The following is a 14,673-nucleotide window of genomic DNA, read 5'->3' as shown; positions in this document are numbered from 1 at the left end:
AGACCATTGTGATGAATGACTGTATTATCCGAGGGGATCTGGCAAATGTAAGAGTTGGACGCCATTGTGTTGTGAAGAGTCGTAGTGTCATAAGGCCACCATTCAAGAAATTCAGTAAAGGGTATGTGATTTAATTACCTTGTTCAAGTCTTGGGCAAGATGCTGCTACTGGTGGTAGTGTTTAATTTAAAATTAAAGAACTGTCAGTACTGCTCTAGACTGTGATGAGGTCAAGGAATGCATTGTTGCACAAGAAGTATAGACTAAAAATACTAACGATTAAGGAAGATTTAAATAAATTATAGGTTCGTAGAGGGCAGGTATCATCTCTGGGAAAATATTCCTGACAGAACAGAGCTAGAAAGAGCTAGTGAGCATCTAGCTACTTTATATCAGTTCAGTCCAAATATTTTACATCCCAGGGTACTGAAATTACTATAAATGTGATCACAGAACCATTGTCTGTGACATTTGACAAATCCTGGAGAATGGGAATGATGTCAGAAGTCTGGAGAAAGTCTGCTAGCTCCTACTCATCCTTTAATTCTTTGCTTAAATGTCACTTTCAATTAAGCTTTTCCCAAACCTATGGGCTGAGTAAAGTCTCTTTGTTATGCTCTCATAACTTGATATTGTATCTCTGTGGCCCTGTCACAGTTGTAACTACTTATATAATAATTTAATCTCATTTATTCTCTTAATTGTAAGGTCCCCATGGGCATAATTGTGGCTCTTTTGCTCACCATTGTATCCCTAATTCCTAGCATAGAGTCTGGCACATTGTAGGCACTTAGTAAAATCAGTGAATGAATAAAGTTTCAGAATGTTGAGTTCTGGAAATTATAGTCCATGAACCTGAAGTCAATCCCCTGAAACATTATAGGGTAGATTACTAAAAATGTGATCTGTGAGCATTTTCAAAGGAAGTAAGAATGAGCAAACATTCATTAATTTTTATTTGGTGCCTGCTCTTTTAACTTTGAAGATGTTGCCCCTTCTTTGCTTTCTGGTTGCATATTTGTTTGTTCTGCTATTTCTGATTTTGATATAGTAATTGCATTTATATTATTAAACATTATAGAATTTTTCTAGCCTGCGGATTCTTTCCTTGCTAGGAACAGTCTTATTAAGACAAGATGATGAAGTTGAGATTATGATATGCAGTTCTATAAACCGTGACCTAAACTATATCACCTTGACCTTTCTTCGTTCATCTTCTTTTCTCTCTCCAGCGTTGCATTCTTTCCATTACATATTGGGGACCATGTCTTTATTGAGGAAGATTGTGTGGTCAACGCAGCTCAGATTGGTTCCTACGTTCATGTTGGCAAGAACTGTGTGATTGTGAGTATGATCCCTTGACTGGCTAAGCAGCCTCACTTCCCCTCCAGCTCCCATCCCTTATATCAGTGGGTTTCTGCTTCTGTGACCAAGCAGGGTAGGAGTACTTTCCAAACTTCCCAAGGTTGAGTCTTTCTTTCCAGATTTGGTGATTTTGCTAGACATTAATATAATAATAGTGGCTAATCTTTATGGAACTTCTTCCATATGATGTTAAACCCTTTCCTTTGATTATTTCATTTAATCCTTGCAACCATTCAAGGGTTTTAGGTACTGTCATTATCCCTATTTGCAAATGAGAAGACTGAGGACCTTAGATATTAAGGGATTTGACAAGGCTAGTAAGTGGTAGAGCTGGGATTTAAACCCAGGCGAAATGATTAATTATGCTGCTATAATGGCCTGCTTCTCGCCTTCATGGAACTTACAGTCTAATGGGGGTGAGGGGATCTGAAGGGCAAGTTGAAAGTGGCCCCTAAACAGGGGAGGATGGGCATTTCAGCAAAGGGATTGACATGTGTAAGGGTCAGAGTCTCCAAAGGGCTTGATGTTAGAGTAACTGCAAATAGTTCAGGATGCAAGTGGGCCAAACATTCAAATAACTATCACTGTGGGAGAACAAATGAACTAATAACTTCATATCCAAATGAATTCGTGAGGACTTTTCCAGTTGGAATTCACAGAAAAGCAAACAAACCTTAAACTGGTAGGTGCAAGGCAGAATGGGTTGGCTAAGATAAACCAAGAGTACAGAAATAGATCCTAATGTTGTGGCTAACTGGCTCCAGGGGTTCAATCGACATCATGAGAGTTAGTCCCCATCCCTTTGCTGCTTTCCTCTGGGAGAAAATTAAACAGAGCTCTTGGAAGACTGAAATTCACATAGTCTATAATGCCTAAGATAACTTGTACTGTCCCCAGCATACAACTCTTCCCCCAAAATGTACACAAAAACACACTCTCACAACCCTGCCTTTTCCTCCACATCAGGTACCGCTAAAGCAGGGAATTGCAACCAAGCCTGTTATCACTGTCCCTGGCTATTATACAATATCATGAAGGGGGAAAATATAAAATAGCCTTCCACACAGCAGACTAGACAAGTTTTACACCCATTTCCTGATCTATTTCCTATTGACAAGACTTTAATTTCAGGGGCGCCGGTGTGTGTTAAAAGACTGCTGCAAAATTCTTGACAACACAGTATTACCTCCAGAAACTGTGGTCCCACCATTCACTGTCTTCTCAGGCTGCCCAGGTAACTTTGGATTTTGATTATTTTTATTTTAACTTAAAACTCATTTTCATTTTCCATCACAAAAGTAATGCATGCAATTTCTATCTCTGACAATATGTTGAGAGAGCTAACCTAAAAATTCATCTATTACAAAGTACCTAGAAATACTATCTAAAATACATTGAGCATCTTTTTAAATGCATAATTGAGTTCACAAGAAAATAAGGAAATTATCAAGGGTCAAAATCAAAGAGGAAGCTAAATCCAAGCTGTAAGATTGCATGGGTCAATGCTGTCTTAATAAGAGAGTGGTTTAGGGTGTGATACTCATGTGGGCATGGGAAACAAAGCCTTGGATCCACACATGGCAGAGAAATCCTCAGATACTCTTGAAGAGTTCTCTCTCAAGAAAAGGTTGATGTAGAACACATCTGCCACCGCACAGGTACAATACAAAGAAGCATTTCTCTCTTGGCCTGGGCTCTGGGTGGAAAAAGGAAAAGTCTGTCTTGAGAATTTTAACTATAGGCTTACCCTCATGTTGGTTAGGGGTTTAATTTATACTTCCCACACGGCCCAGGAATCCCCAAACTGAAAAGCTGGCATAAACCATGGTCTAAGACCAATAATACCTCTGGGACACCTGAGAGGAGCAAATATATTACCTCTTAACCTTGGCTGATAGAATGCCCACAGGTAAAGCCCTTCAGAGTTCCAAAGCCCAGAGTTCCAAATTACAAAACATGTGAGGAAACAAAAATGATACATGCTCATGTCAGAAAACTTGGAAAAAACTCTGACAAGCAGAAGGAAGAAGAAAACTTCACATTTCCTCACCTCCACCCCAAGACAGTATCTTCTTCTACATATTGTTTTACATGGTTGAAATCATGTAGCATGTACAGGGGCACATCACAAATTCACAGATGGAAGGTGATACAAAAGGAGAGATTTGATAGTATACGATACCTTCCACTGGTGTTTAATTGTTTTTCTACCATTTTTCAACACTCAGATCATTGAACATGAGTTTCAAAGGTGTACAGAATCATCACTTGTATTCTTTGGGGAGGCAGTTGGCCATTCTGCTATGTCACACATCTCTGCTTTTGTAGAGGAGAGGGAAGAAATTTTCTTTAGTAATTTCCCACTGTGAAAGTTTAGCTGTAATTAGCAAGTGCTGGGCCAGAACAGCCCCAGCAGTTGTTTTAAGTGATTGTCAGACATGCATCTGATCTAAGGTAAGAAGGATATTGCCAGAGAAATACCTTAATGTCTTTTAACTTATTCAAGCTCCTTAGAACCAGGTCTTTCTTTCCCCAGGACTCTTCTCAGGGGAGCTCCCGGAGTGTACTCAGGAGCTGATGATTGACGTCACCAAGAGCTACTACCAGAAGTTTTTGCCCCTGACACAAGTCTAGTGTCTCTGTCTCATGTCTTGGATTTGCTTGAGCTCTAAGATGAATCTGGGGACAAAATGAGCCAGTCAGCATCTACAAAGAACTCTTGTGTCTTTGACACCTTCCACCCTCCTTCTTTTAAAAACATTCTGTAGAATTTCTCAATCCTTCAAGGCTCTTAAGAATTTAATAACAGAACAGCTGGAGGCGTTGTCTTCAACTGCTGTGCTTACACCTTATCTATTAACAGTCACTTCATACCATTATCTGTGGAACACAGAGTCATCTGTTCCCAACACTGCAACCCCTTGGTCCTGTGGATGACTTGATCCTGCCCTGAAACAGGCCTATAGAACAGCAGTAGCACTCTGCTCTCCCAGCCTGGAGGTCGTGTAGCTGCTATGCTGCTCATGGCCATACACTACGCACACTAAGCCCCATTCACACAGAGGACGTTCAGCTTTCCTGCTGCTAACACATTTGGCCAGTTACAATTGCTCATGATCCTGGGGGAAAAAGTGCTTGTGACTTTTCAGAGCCCAGATTCCTATTGGCTATTAAAACTTGAAGAGAGGGCTGGTTAGTGTTTCTCTTCTTCCCAAAATGACCTTAGTCATCCCAGGGTAGTTAATAAAAGACTTTCTAGCATTCTGGTCTAGGGCCTTTGGCGTTCACTAAAAAGGGGAACCTCAACACCCCAGATTTTACTTTTGCAAGGTTTCAGATTTGAGTCTCCCCTGTGGATTTCATGGAAAACACAGCATTTGTAAACCCTTGCTCCCTGGCTTAGAACCATTCAACCCATCCTGTATTTGCCATAGACCCCACAGTTCAGACCAAAATGTCTGTACTTTGAGCGCAATCACATATATTCATGAAGAGCTTTTAAAATCATCTTGTGGGCACAGACCCCCAAGGAGTAAATGACATTGCCAAAGCCATTCTTACCATCTCCTCTGGCTAATAGCATAACCCTTCCTGGTTCTGCTCTGACCTGTGGTTTCAAAGGAAGGTTAAGAAGTGAGGGGCTGGGAAGCTTGGCCTTGCTTAATGATCTGATCTGCTGTAAGTGAATAGGGCAGAACAGTTTAGCTTTGAAGGCTAGAATCTAGCAGGAGCTATCTTGACTTAATATCCAGTTGTGGAATTTGCAAAAACAGCTATATGTGATCATTTCCACTAGTTCAGTTTAAAATTCATTTCTGGTTTGTCACTTTTTTATGTTTTTACATTAAAAGATTGACAAATGGAACAAGTCATTTGAAGGTGATCACTCTCCACCTCCAGTGACAACTGCTGCCATTCCTCAGGCACTTTTGTTACATGCCTAGTGCAGTGCCATGGGCTTTACCTTCACTATCCTGCTTATTTCCTATACCAATTCAGTCAGGTGGGTGTTATTTCCACTTCACAGATGAGAAAAAACTCTAAGACATTAGATAACTTGGTCCAACCTATAGAGTGAAGAAATGACTGATCCAGGAGTCACACCATGCCTATCTGGACCCGCAGCCTTTGCTCTTCAGCTGTACCCTGAAAAGATGAGACAAGCTTGCCCTTGGAGCACATGTGCTGTGTGTTCTGTCTTATACCAGCAGTCTATAATGGTTGTAATTTTTTTTTTTTTTTTTTTGGTCATATCCTGGCATCTCCCCCATGTCCTTTGCTCTTTTGTGCCACCAAAAAGGTGAATCTTGGAATTGGCAGAGTTTAGATGCTCTCTAGGCTAACCTCTTGGAAACCTTCCAGAGTATATCTAACATTACCATCCAGCCTGTGTTAGCTTGTCACTTTGTGCAGCTGACTCTCCATTTTGTTGATGAACAACTGAAGTTAAGAAAAAGTGGGTTTATTTTTTTGAGCCTTTCAAAGCAAACATAATTTAAAAATCTTTAAGTAATTCAAGCATATGAGTACAAAAAGCCAATCCAGTTAGTAAGAAAGGGAGATATAATGAAGTTTGATCTTCCCAATCCAGAATCCCAGTCCCACATTCTACTTCCCAGAGCGTACCTCTCTGAAGAGTTTTTCTTCTGTCCTCTAGGAAATAGTCTGTGCATGCATGAGCAGATATAGATGTGTACTCCAGCCTCTTTGTATTCATACAATGGGAGCACTCTCTATGTGCTCTTCTATGCCTTGTTTCTTTTGCTCAATATATCTTAAAGATTGTTCCATATTGGCATGTATGGGTGATAAAAAATAGCAATTGCAAATACTTATAGAGTGTTTATCCTGCACCAGGTACTCTTCTGAGTTGTATGTATTTATCAATTCCTTTAATTCTTATCAATAACTATGAAGTAGATATAGTTATTATCCCCAAGGAACAGTGATTAAGTAAATTGCCAAATTTATGCAGCTTAAAGTGACAGTGAATCCAGGCATTATGGCTCTAGAGCCCATACTTTTAACCACTAAGCTGGAATTTTTCCATGTTATGATACCTTTTATTGTCCAAAATTGTGTCATCTGGCCAGCCCTTGCTGAACAGGAAGCTAAGAAAGTGAATATTTTGTTTTCTCAGCCAGGCAAGGATAAACGGGGTTGGGTGTGGGTATTGGTTGAACTATCCAACAATGTCTGCCGTAGGCAGGAAGCCTAGTGTCCCCTCTGAGAAGACGTCTCCTCCCGATGTGCCCTGTTGTCTTGCAGCTACAGTTGTGGTCTGACCAGTTAAATGGGAACAGGTTTCTAGATGAGACAAGAATCTAGTTTAGAACTTTTTGTTGCAAGTGACAGAAATCCAGTTTGAACCAGTTTAGGCAAAAAAGAGATTTTATTGGCTTATACAACACATCATGGAAAAGACTATCTTGCGCAGCAATATAATGTGAACCTTGGGCAAATTACTTAATCTCTCTGTGCCCTGGTATCCTAAACTGTATAACAGGAATAACAGTAGCACCTCAGAGAGTTGGTGTGGATTAAATGAGATACTACGTAAACATTAAGGACAGTTCTTGGCACTTAGAAAGTGCTCTGTAAGTAACAGCTTACTATCATTACAGGAACTATGTCCCAAGATTTAAACTCCATCAGGGCTTTTTGCTTTTTATATCTTTTTCACCTTCCCGGTAGTAAAGACTGGGCTTCTGTAGCAGACAGACCACCAAAATACAGTGGCTCAGATGAGATAGACATTTATTTCTCTCGCCCCTAACAGTACAGACATAGGCAGGTGGTCCAGGGCAGGTAAGTCAGGTAGCTGGGCTCCACAATGTCATCAAGCACTCAGGTGCCTACTGTTTTGGGATGTGGCCACATTTAGCGACAACGGAGGCTGTAAATTTAGTCTCTATTTGGGCATCCAAGTCTCTGAGGAAGGAGGTTCCAGTAGTAAAAAGGAGGAGAGAATGGACCTTGGGAGAAGCAAGCAAACCTGATCAGGCCTCTGTGTTGGCTTCCTTTCCTGCTGCTGCAAGTGGGCCTTCCCCATGCATTTGGGGACGTGACAGCTCACAGCTCCAGACTTGTATTCTACCTGCTTGGTAACCCTGAATGAAAATTTTTTTTCCCTTCCAGTTCTAATTTGGAAAATCCCAGAGAAGGTTCTCAGTGTCGTGAACTTCCCACGCCTTCTTGTATCGGTCACTGTGGCCAAGGATGTTCAGCCATATGATTAACCCAATCCGCACCATGGCCTTTCCTTTATCCCCCCATGGCAGGGAACAGCAGAGTTCATTACCAAAACAAGGTGCTGGGAAGACCAAAACAATAGCTACTAAAAACAGTGAACGAGTCTGTAATTATGTGCTGATATTGTTTGAAAGTATGTTGAGAGTCAGGAGTGTGTATCCTAGGAAAGGCCAGCTGGACTCTGTCTCCATGGTGGCCCTCAGCCCAGGGACAGTCTGTCACCAGACAATTACTTTTTTAACCCTAGAGAAAAAAGTCTTTTTGTCCCCAGAATACTCCCAGAAGAGTGGGCAGAGGGAAAGACCCTGGTTGAGACTTTCTCCAGTTGGCTTAGGGAAGAGGGGGAATTCACCAGCTCATATAGCTGAAAAGGCCAGGGCTCAGTGGGATTTATCAGGACTCAAAACAGTGTTATCAGAGACCCGTCTCTCTGTGGCATTCAGTTCTGCTTTCGTTTGAGTTGGCTTTATTCTCAGGTTTCACAGAGTGACCCCACACCTTCAGTTATTGGTGGAAAGAGCTCCCCACTTTGCTGACAAAATCCCTGGATTTGGTTCTTTCTGGTCTAGACCAGGAAGGTATCTAGCCTCAAGTCATCAGTGTGGCTAAGAAGGTGGACTACACTGAGTGGCTAGGCCTGGCATGTAGCTACCTGGACTGGTACCTAGTGGTTGTGGTGGGGGTGATATTTCCAGAAGAGGGGATAAATAAGTACTGAGTGGGAAAAATCATTAGGTGTCCAGTTTAGGTCTTTTCCCTTTCCCCAAGGTCTTAACTTTCCTCCCTCTCCCTGCTGACCCTCAGTCTCTCAGTATTCTTGGTCTTGGGAGGTATCTTCTGAGGGTACTCCTGAAGGGGTACCTGGGCCTAGATTAGGGAGCAGAAGGAGGATGTTGCTTAGCCAAAGTGGGGTGTTTAATAAAGAGCCATTTGGAGGATAGTCTTCTGTCTCAAATTGCTTCCTGATGGTCCCCAAAGCACCTTGTAGAGGGGCTCTAGGTAGAGTTCTAGTAATGTATCTGTGTTCTTGTCTGAGCCCCCACTAGTTGTGAGCTCCTGAGGAGTCAGGTGTATGCATGTGTGTTATTCAGCACATACTTAATGGAGCAATTGCCTGGATGTGAGCCCTCTCCCCCTAGACCCCAGACCCCACTCCAGCTTCAGATAAGCTTCATGTTGCAGGATCCCTGGTTTAGGGAACAGGTTGAATGATTGATTTGTGAGCCTTCTAGTGACCGATTCTATTTTGCATGGCTGCACAGAGCCCTTATGGTTGTTTGGGGTTGGTGGTGGCCCCGGAATTAGTCACTTCTGTATGAACAAATTCACTCAGGACTTGAGGCCACAGTTCCTCTCTTAGTCACTGACCCATCTGGGTGATGGCAGACTTGACATTAATCAGATAAACATTGTTCCTATTTAACACATCCTTGGAAGTTTCTCAGCTATACAGAAGGGGTCTTGGTGGCTAGGGAGGCCTTTCTCAGTATCCTGTTCTGGTCAGTGAGAGCCCAGAGGGTGTTCCCCAGCCATATTCTGGCTGGCCTCAGCCATTCTTCAGTACAAACTGGCATTTAACAAAGATGGTTACTATGGGTAGTCAGATCCAGCTGGCTGATCTCCTGGGGGTAGCTTCTGTGGAGCTTCAAGGCACCTGAAATGGTACTGGCAGTGTTGAGACAATGTATCCAAAAGCCTGGTTCTGAAAGAACCAAGTATCAGCAAAATACCGGCTTGGACCAGTTCCCATCCATGATCACTGAAACACTTCTGAAGCCCCCTAGCAATGGGGTTGTACTTTTTGTGGAACATGTGCTTGCTGCCCTGTAGGAGCAGGAAGGTAGGGCCCTGGTCCTATTCTAACTTGTTTTTATTGGTTGATTCCATTGCTTAAAAACTGTACCTGATGATATGGATACCCTTGGGGGATTGTTCCTGGAAGGCGGCCTGTGCAGAAAAGAGTTAACATTGTAGGCTTGTAATGGTAACCCTGTAAATGCTGAATTTACTGCTAGAGGTTTGAGTAAGTTTGTGGGGGAGAAAAGGGAAATCTTTTTTGAAATGGCTTTGCATTTTGTGTCTTATTACATCTTGATATATGATAAAATTGATTTAAAATGTTATGTTTGTAATTTCATAAATGTTAAGAGGGATTATCCCAATCAAAGAAAGCTACACAAAAATAAAATAAGAAAAGTGTTAGTGGGATACAACTTGCTTGCTTTTTGCCACCAGCGGGTGGGTTGGAATTTAAATTCTTTGGGTACTGGAACCAGAACGAGTCTCTGTAACTGATGGTTTTTGCTATGATTGGTGCCTGCTGGAGCCTCTGGAAAGAGAGAGACAACATGAAAAGAGAGGAACTCTCTAGATGAAACTACATATTTGGAATTTGAAAATGCAGTTAAGTTGCTAATGAGCCCTTGTCAAAATCAAATATCTGACCCTTAGAGGTTGATGATTTTCTAGTCTGATGTGCCTATTTTTGAGTGGGTCAGTTTGTACTCTAAGACTGACAAGATAAAAAGGAAGCCTGGCATGTCATTTGGACTTGGACCACAGCTGTCTAGCACTGCAGTGTACTTTTGCTGTCACTGAAGAAAAGCAACTGGCTTGCTTGGAATCCTGAATTACAGATCCGGATTACCTAGACCTGACTCTAAGCTGAAACCTGCTACTGTCTGCCGTGAGCTATTTCAGCCTCAGCGTGAACTATGCTGCACTGAAAGCGGACACAGGTTCAATGAACGGGAACTCAGACTCTTGGGCCGTTGGCGATTTAGGACCCCCTCTGTGGAGCTCTAAACTATGAAAACATCCTGGAACCTGGCTGGACCATCTGGGTCACATACAAATGCCCACAGGAAAGGGTTTGTTCTCTAATGGGACCATCTAAAATCAAGCTGCTGATAGCTTTTTGCCTCTAATGCTGAGTCTAATTGCCTTGTGATCCTTACCAAAAGCTGCAAGTTGAAGAAGGACACATCACAGGGACTGTGACCTCTCCTCCTTTTTTTTTTTGGGTAGAGTGCAGTGGCATCATCATAGCTCACTGCAACCTCAAACTCCTGGGCTCAAGGATCCTCCTGCCTCAGCCTCCTGAGTAGCTGGGATTACAGGCACGTACCACGGTACCTGGCTAATTTTTCTATTTTTAGTAGAGATGGGGTCTGGCTCTTGCTCAGGCTGGTCTCGAACTTCTGAGCTCAAGCAGTCCTCCCGCCTCGGCCTCCCAGAGTGCTAGGATTACAGGCATGAGCCACGGTGCCCGGCCCCCCTCCTTCTGTTTTTAACAGATCTGACTCTGGACCTTCTCTGGGGCTTGCCTCGCTGCTGTTGACTCTGCGTTCAGCTTTCTGCGTTAGTTGCAGCTTGCAACAGTGGACTGACTCTACTTCCTTCACTTTTCCCCCAGTACACACACCTTAATAAGGTACGTTGATGATTAAAATGTAGCTGTCCCCAAAAAGGGATTTCTCTTTTCTTGGCTGCTCACTGAGGACAAAAGGGGTAGAAAGTTACATAAACCCATTTTGAAATTTTGAAAATTCAGGATTTCACCCTTTATTAGTTTGCTAAGGCTCTTGAAACAAAATACCACAAATTGGGGGGCTTAAACAATAATAGACATTTATTTTCTTATAGTTCTGGAGGTTAGAAGTTCAAAAGTAAGGTGTCGGCAGGTTTAGTTTCTCCTGAGGCCTCTCTCCTTGGCTTGTAGATGGCTGCCTTCTGGCTGTGTCCTTGCACGGTCCCTCTGTCTGTGAGTCTGTGTCCTAATCTCTTCTTTTTATAAGGATGCCAGTCATATTGGATTAGGCGCCCCCCCCCAAAAAAAAATCCCATTTTAACTTAATCACCTCTGTAAAAAGGCCTATCTCCAAATATAGTCACATTCTGAGATACTATTGGTGTGGGCTTCAACATATGAATTTAGATGATTCACAATTCAGCCCACAACACATAGTTACCAATTCCTGAATGTATCTTTCTGGTTACAGTTGTGTGAAAATGTTTATCTGTAAACATGCTTTTGTGCCTCTTGCACACAACTCTTCGAGACGAAAGGCCTGGCTAAGAGTAAGTGATGATTGAAAAAATATAAAGTTAGGATTGCAGAATGGGGCACACTGATTTTGCAACATTGGAGAAAAAATTAAAACCTGGCATCTCAGGATTGATCTTTGTTCTTCACAACATTCCTGGAAGCTTCCTCTTCCCGAAGGAGAATTCTTAGTGCTGCCTTTCCACATGCTGTGAGTTCTCTGAGTTCAGACCGACAACAGAGGGGGGCCCCAGCTCCAGCACTTTTCAGGAAGAACACCTTCAAATGTCATCCATACTTGTGGGATGGATAGATTTGTATCATGAACAAGCAAAACTGTTAGGAACTCACTGCCTTCAGGCAGTCCCTCAGAAGCAAAGGACTCCAGGGAGTTTTCAGATGGGACTGAAACACCAGGGCAGAAGGCCTCATGGTTGGAGGCCACATTGGGAGCCTGTTAACCTATACTGCCTGACTAATGTATGTCCTGCTGGGGGTGCCCTAACATTGCAAATTCTTTTTGCAGGAGTACTACCTGTGCCCTGGGACTATACTTTTGCACATGACCTTCACTATCATGACACCGCCTCAGGCCTGGAAAGCATTCAGCATATTAGCCAGAGTTGTACTGCCCCTGAATTGATTCCAGAGGATCAGATAAAAAAGGTCCATACAGAAACTTAAGGAGAAAGGCACCTGGTTTTCTAAGATAGACTTTTATGATTAATGGGATTTATTTAACTGGCTTAATTCAAGACCGCTAACAGGCAGAACTGAGGTCCATACTGCAGATTTGTCTCACCTTTTTGCATGGGGTCCTACTGATGATAATTTTGCTGTAAGAAACCTCAGCTAGGAGGTGGACTGTCCAGAAGAGATAATAAAGCGGGCCTGCAACTGCTCTCCTTGGAAAGGCCTGTTTGCAAGATTGGCCCTTGGCTGGCATCTAGGAGCTTGGATTTCAGGAGGGTTCTCACCATTTGCTAAATGATAATTGGTAGCTCACTAGACCTAAACTGTGCAAATAGTGTGGTTTATGCTGAACACCTGCTTTCCTTCTGGGATTTTTGTTATGTGTTAGAGGATGATGATATGAACAGTGCCAATAAAAACCTTGGACACTCAGTCTCTAGTGAACTTCCCTGGTATACAACATTTCACACGGGCTGTCACAACTCATTGCTGGAGGAATTAAGTGTGTCCTGTGTGACTCCACTGGGAGAGGACTCTGGGAGGCTTGCACCTTTCTCTGGTTTGGCCCATGGGCCTTTTCCTTTGCTGATTTTGCTGCATAGCCTTTCACTGTAATAAAGCGTAGCCATTAGCGTGACTGCATGCCATGTCTGAATCTCCCAGTGAATCTTCAGTCTGGGAGGTGGTGTTGAGTACCCCCAACACAGCACAAGGGAGACTTGTGGGGTGTTGGTAGTGTTCTCTTTCTCAGTCTGGGTGCGGTTTATAATGGGTGTGTCCGTTTGTGAAAATTCACTGAGCTGTACAATTATATGTATATTTTTCTGTAACTATATTAAATTTCAACAAAAAGTTAAAATAGAAGAATTTACACCATAAGGATACAAAATAATAACTTAATTTTTAAAAATCTTCCTTTCATTCAGCAAACACTTTAGTAATACCCCTTTTTACCAAGCATTGCGCTGGGAGCTTGGGACATGGGTGGAAAAGACAGCATCACTGACATCATTGTCAGTCCAGTTAATTGGGAGGCAGGTAAAGGATGCTTAGAATATGGATGATTTTTGCTGGGCTCCATCGCGGGCCTCACAGGGTGCAAAGGGGGGACAGCGAAAAAGCTTCTAACCTGGATATTTTGCCGTTCCAAGGTTGCCACTCAAGTACTTACAGAAGCCAGACAGGCAAACAGGCAAGGAAGGGCAGCTAGGAACTGTGGCAAACTGAGAGAGTTGCTACAGCTTCTAATATTTTTTCAGGACAAGCCACAGACCTGAATTTTTATGTGAGCTCTCTTTAAATCCTATAAATGAGTTCCAATTTTAAAAAGTAGGAGGCCAGACAAAACACCCCTGCAGGACACATTTGGCCATGACCTGCCAGTTTGTGAGGCATTCTTCCAACTATCTCTCCCACTGACTAAAAACTTGAGTGTCCACTATTTTAGGCACTGGGAAATACTATACAGCAGCAGGCCGGGCAGCTTTGTTGCGTCACTGGGGACTCTGGTACACTGTTCCTCAAGCTTCAGTGTGTGGGAATCACCTGAGTAGGCTTGTCGAAAGGCAGATTCTGACGGGAGTCTGGGGTAGGGCCTGAACATTTGCCTTTGCCTTTCTAACAAGCTCCCAGGTGATGCTGATGCTGTGGGTCCCTGGACTGTACTTGAAGCAGCGTTGCCCTGTAAACACAGGAGCTCGGGAGCAGCAGTTATTTGAAGAAGGGATGGGGACTTACCTTGAAGGTGCATTTTGCCTGGCACGCATCCTGTTTTTATTTAGATTTTAGTTTATTTGGGGTGGCTTGGCGCAGAGCTGATGGCATTGGAGGCAAGTGCTAAGGTTATCTATCCTAAGCTGCCTCTTGGTGCTGCCAGGTCTCTGCTCTTAGAGTTTATATTCTAGAAGGTGGGGTGCGGGTGGAGGAAGGTGTTAGGGAAAGCTTCCTGGAGGAGGTGCATGTGAACTGCAGGAGCTTCCCGGCTGGCCTAGGAAGGGAGAAGCCCTGAACGAATTCCCCTTCTGCTGGGGCTGGGTGTGGGCATGTGGTTTCCCAGGATATCCCACGTGCCTGCTGTCTGCACGCCCCTGTCAATCAAGTTTTTTCCCCTGCTGGGTCCGGGTTTAAAGGCGGCTGCGGTGTAGAGCGTTCCCATGGTGCCGCGCGGCGGGCGGGTTTGGATTTTAAATCCCCGCGGCCAATCAGTGGCGCGCAGGCTTTTGTAACGTTCCCAGAGCCGCGTTTGAATTCGGGGAGGAGAGGAGCTGTGCGGTGCCTCTGCCCCTACCCTGCTAAGGCAGCTGAGCAACTCCAGGAGC

At 43.4% G+C, this 14,673-nt stretch overlaps 1 protein-coding gene across 2 annotated transcripts; it reads left to right on the top strand.

The window, feature by feature from the left end:
* Positions 1–12,761, top strand: DCTN5 (dynactin 5 (p25)). 2 transcript variants are annotated; one of them, XM_012644986.1, is made up of 4 exons: positions 1–121; positions 1,233–1,344; positions 2,497–2,599; positions 12,189–12,761. In XM_012644986.1, exons 1-4 carry the CDS (start codon positions 12–14, stop codon positions 12,344–12,346), a joined length of 483 nt encoding a protein of 160 aa, XP_012500440.1. In that variant the 5' UTR covers positions 1–11; the 3' UTR covers positions 12,347–12,761. The 2 variants fall into 2 exon arrangements, with proteins under 2 accessions (XP_012500440.1, XP_012500441.1); XM_012644987.1 differs by lacking the exon at positions 12,189–12,761 and adding an exon at positions 3,902–4,557.
* Positions 12,762–14,673: the final 1,912 nt, after the last annotated feature.

This window comes from Propithecus coquereli, unplaced genomic scaffold (genome assembly GCF_000956105.1).
Source record: "Propithecus coquereli isolate 6110/MARCELLA unplaced genomic scaffold, Pcoq_1.0 Scaffold223, whole genome shotgun sequence".
Taxonomy (NCBI): Eukaryota; Metazoa; Chordata; class Mammalia; order Primates; family Indriidae; genus Propithecus; species Propithecus coquereli.
The sequence above is the reverse complement of the archived record's forward strand: the minus strand, read 5'-3'. Positions and strand labels throughout refer to the sequence as shown.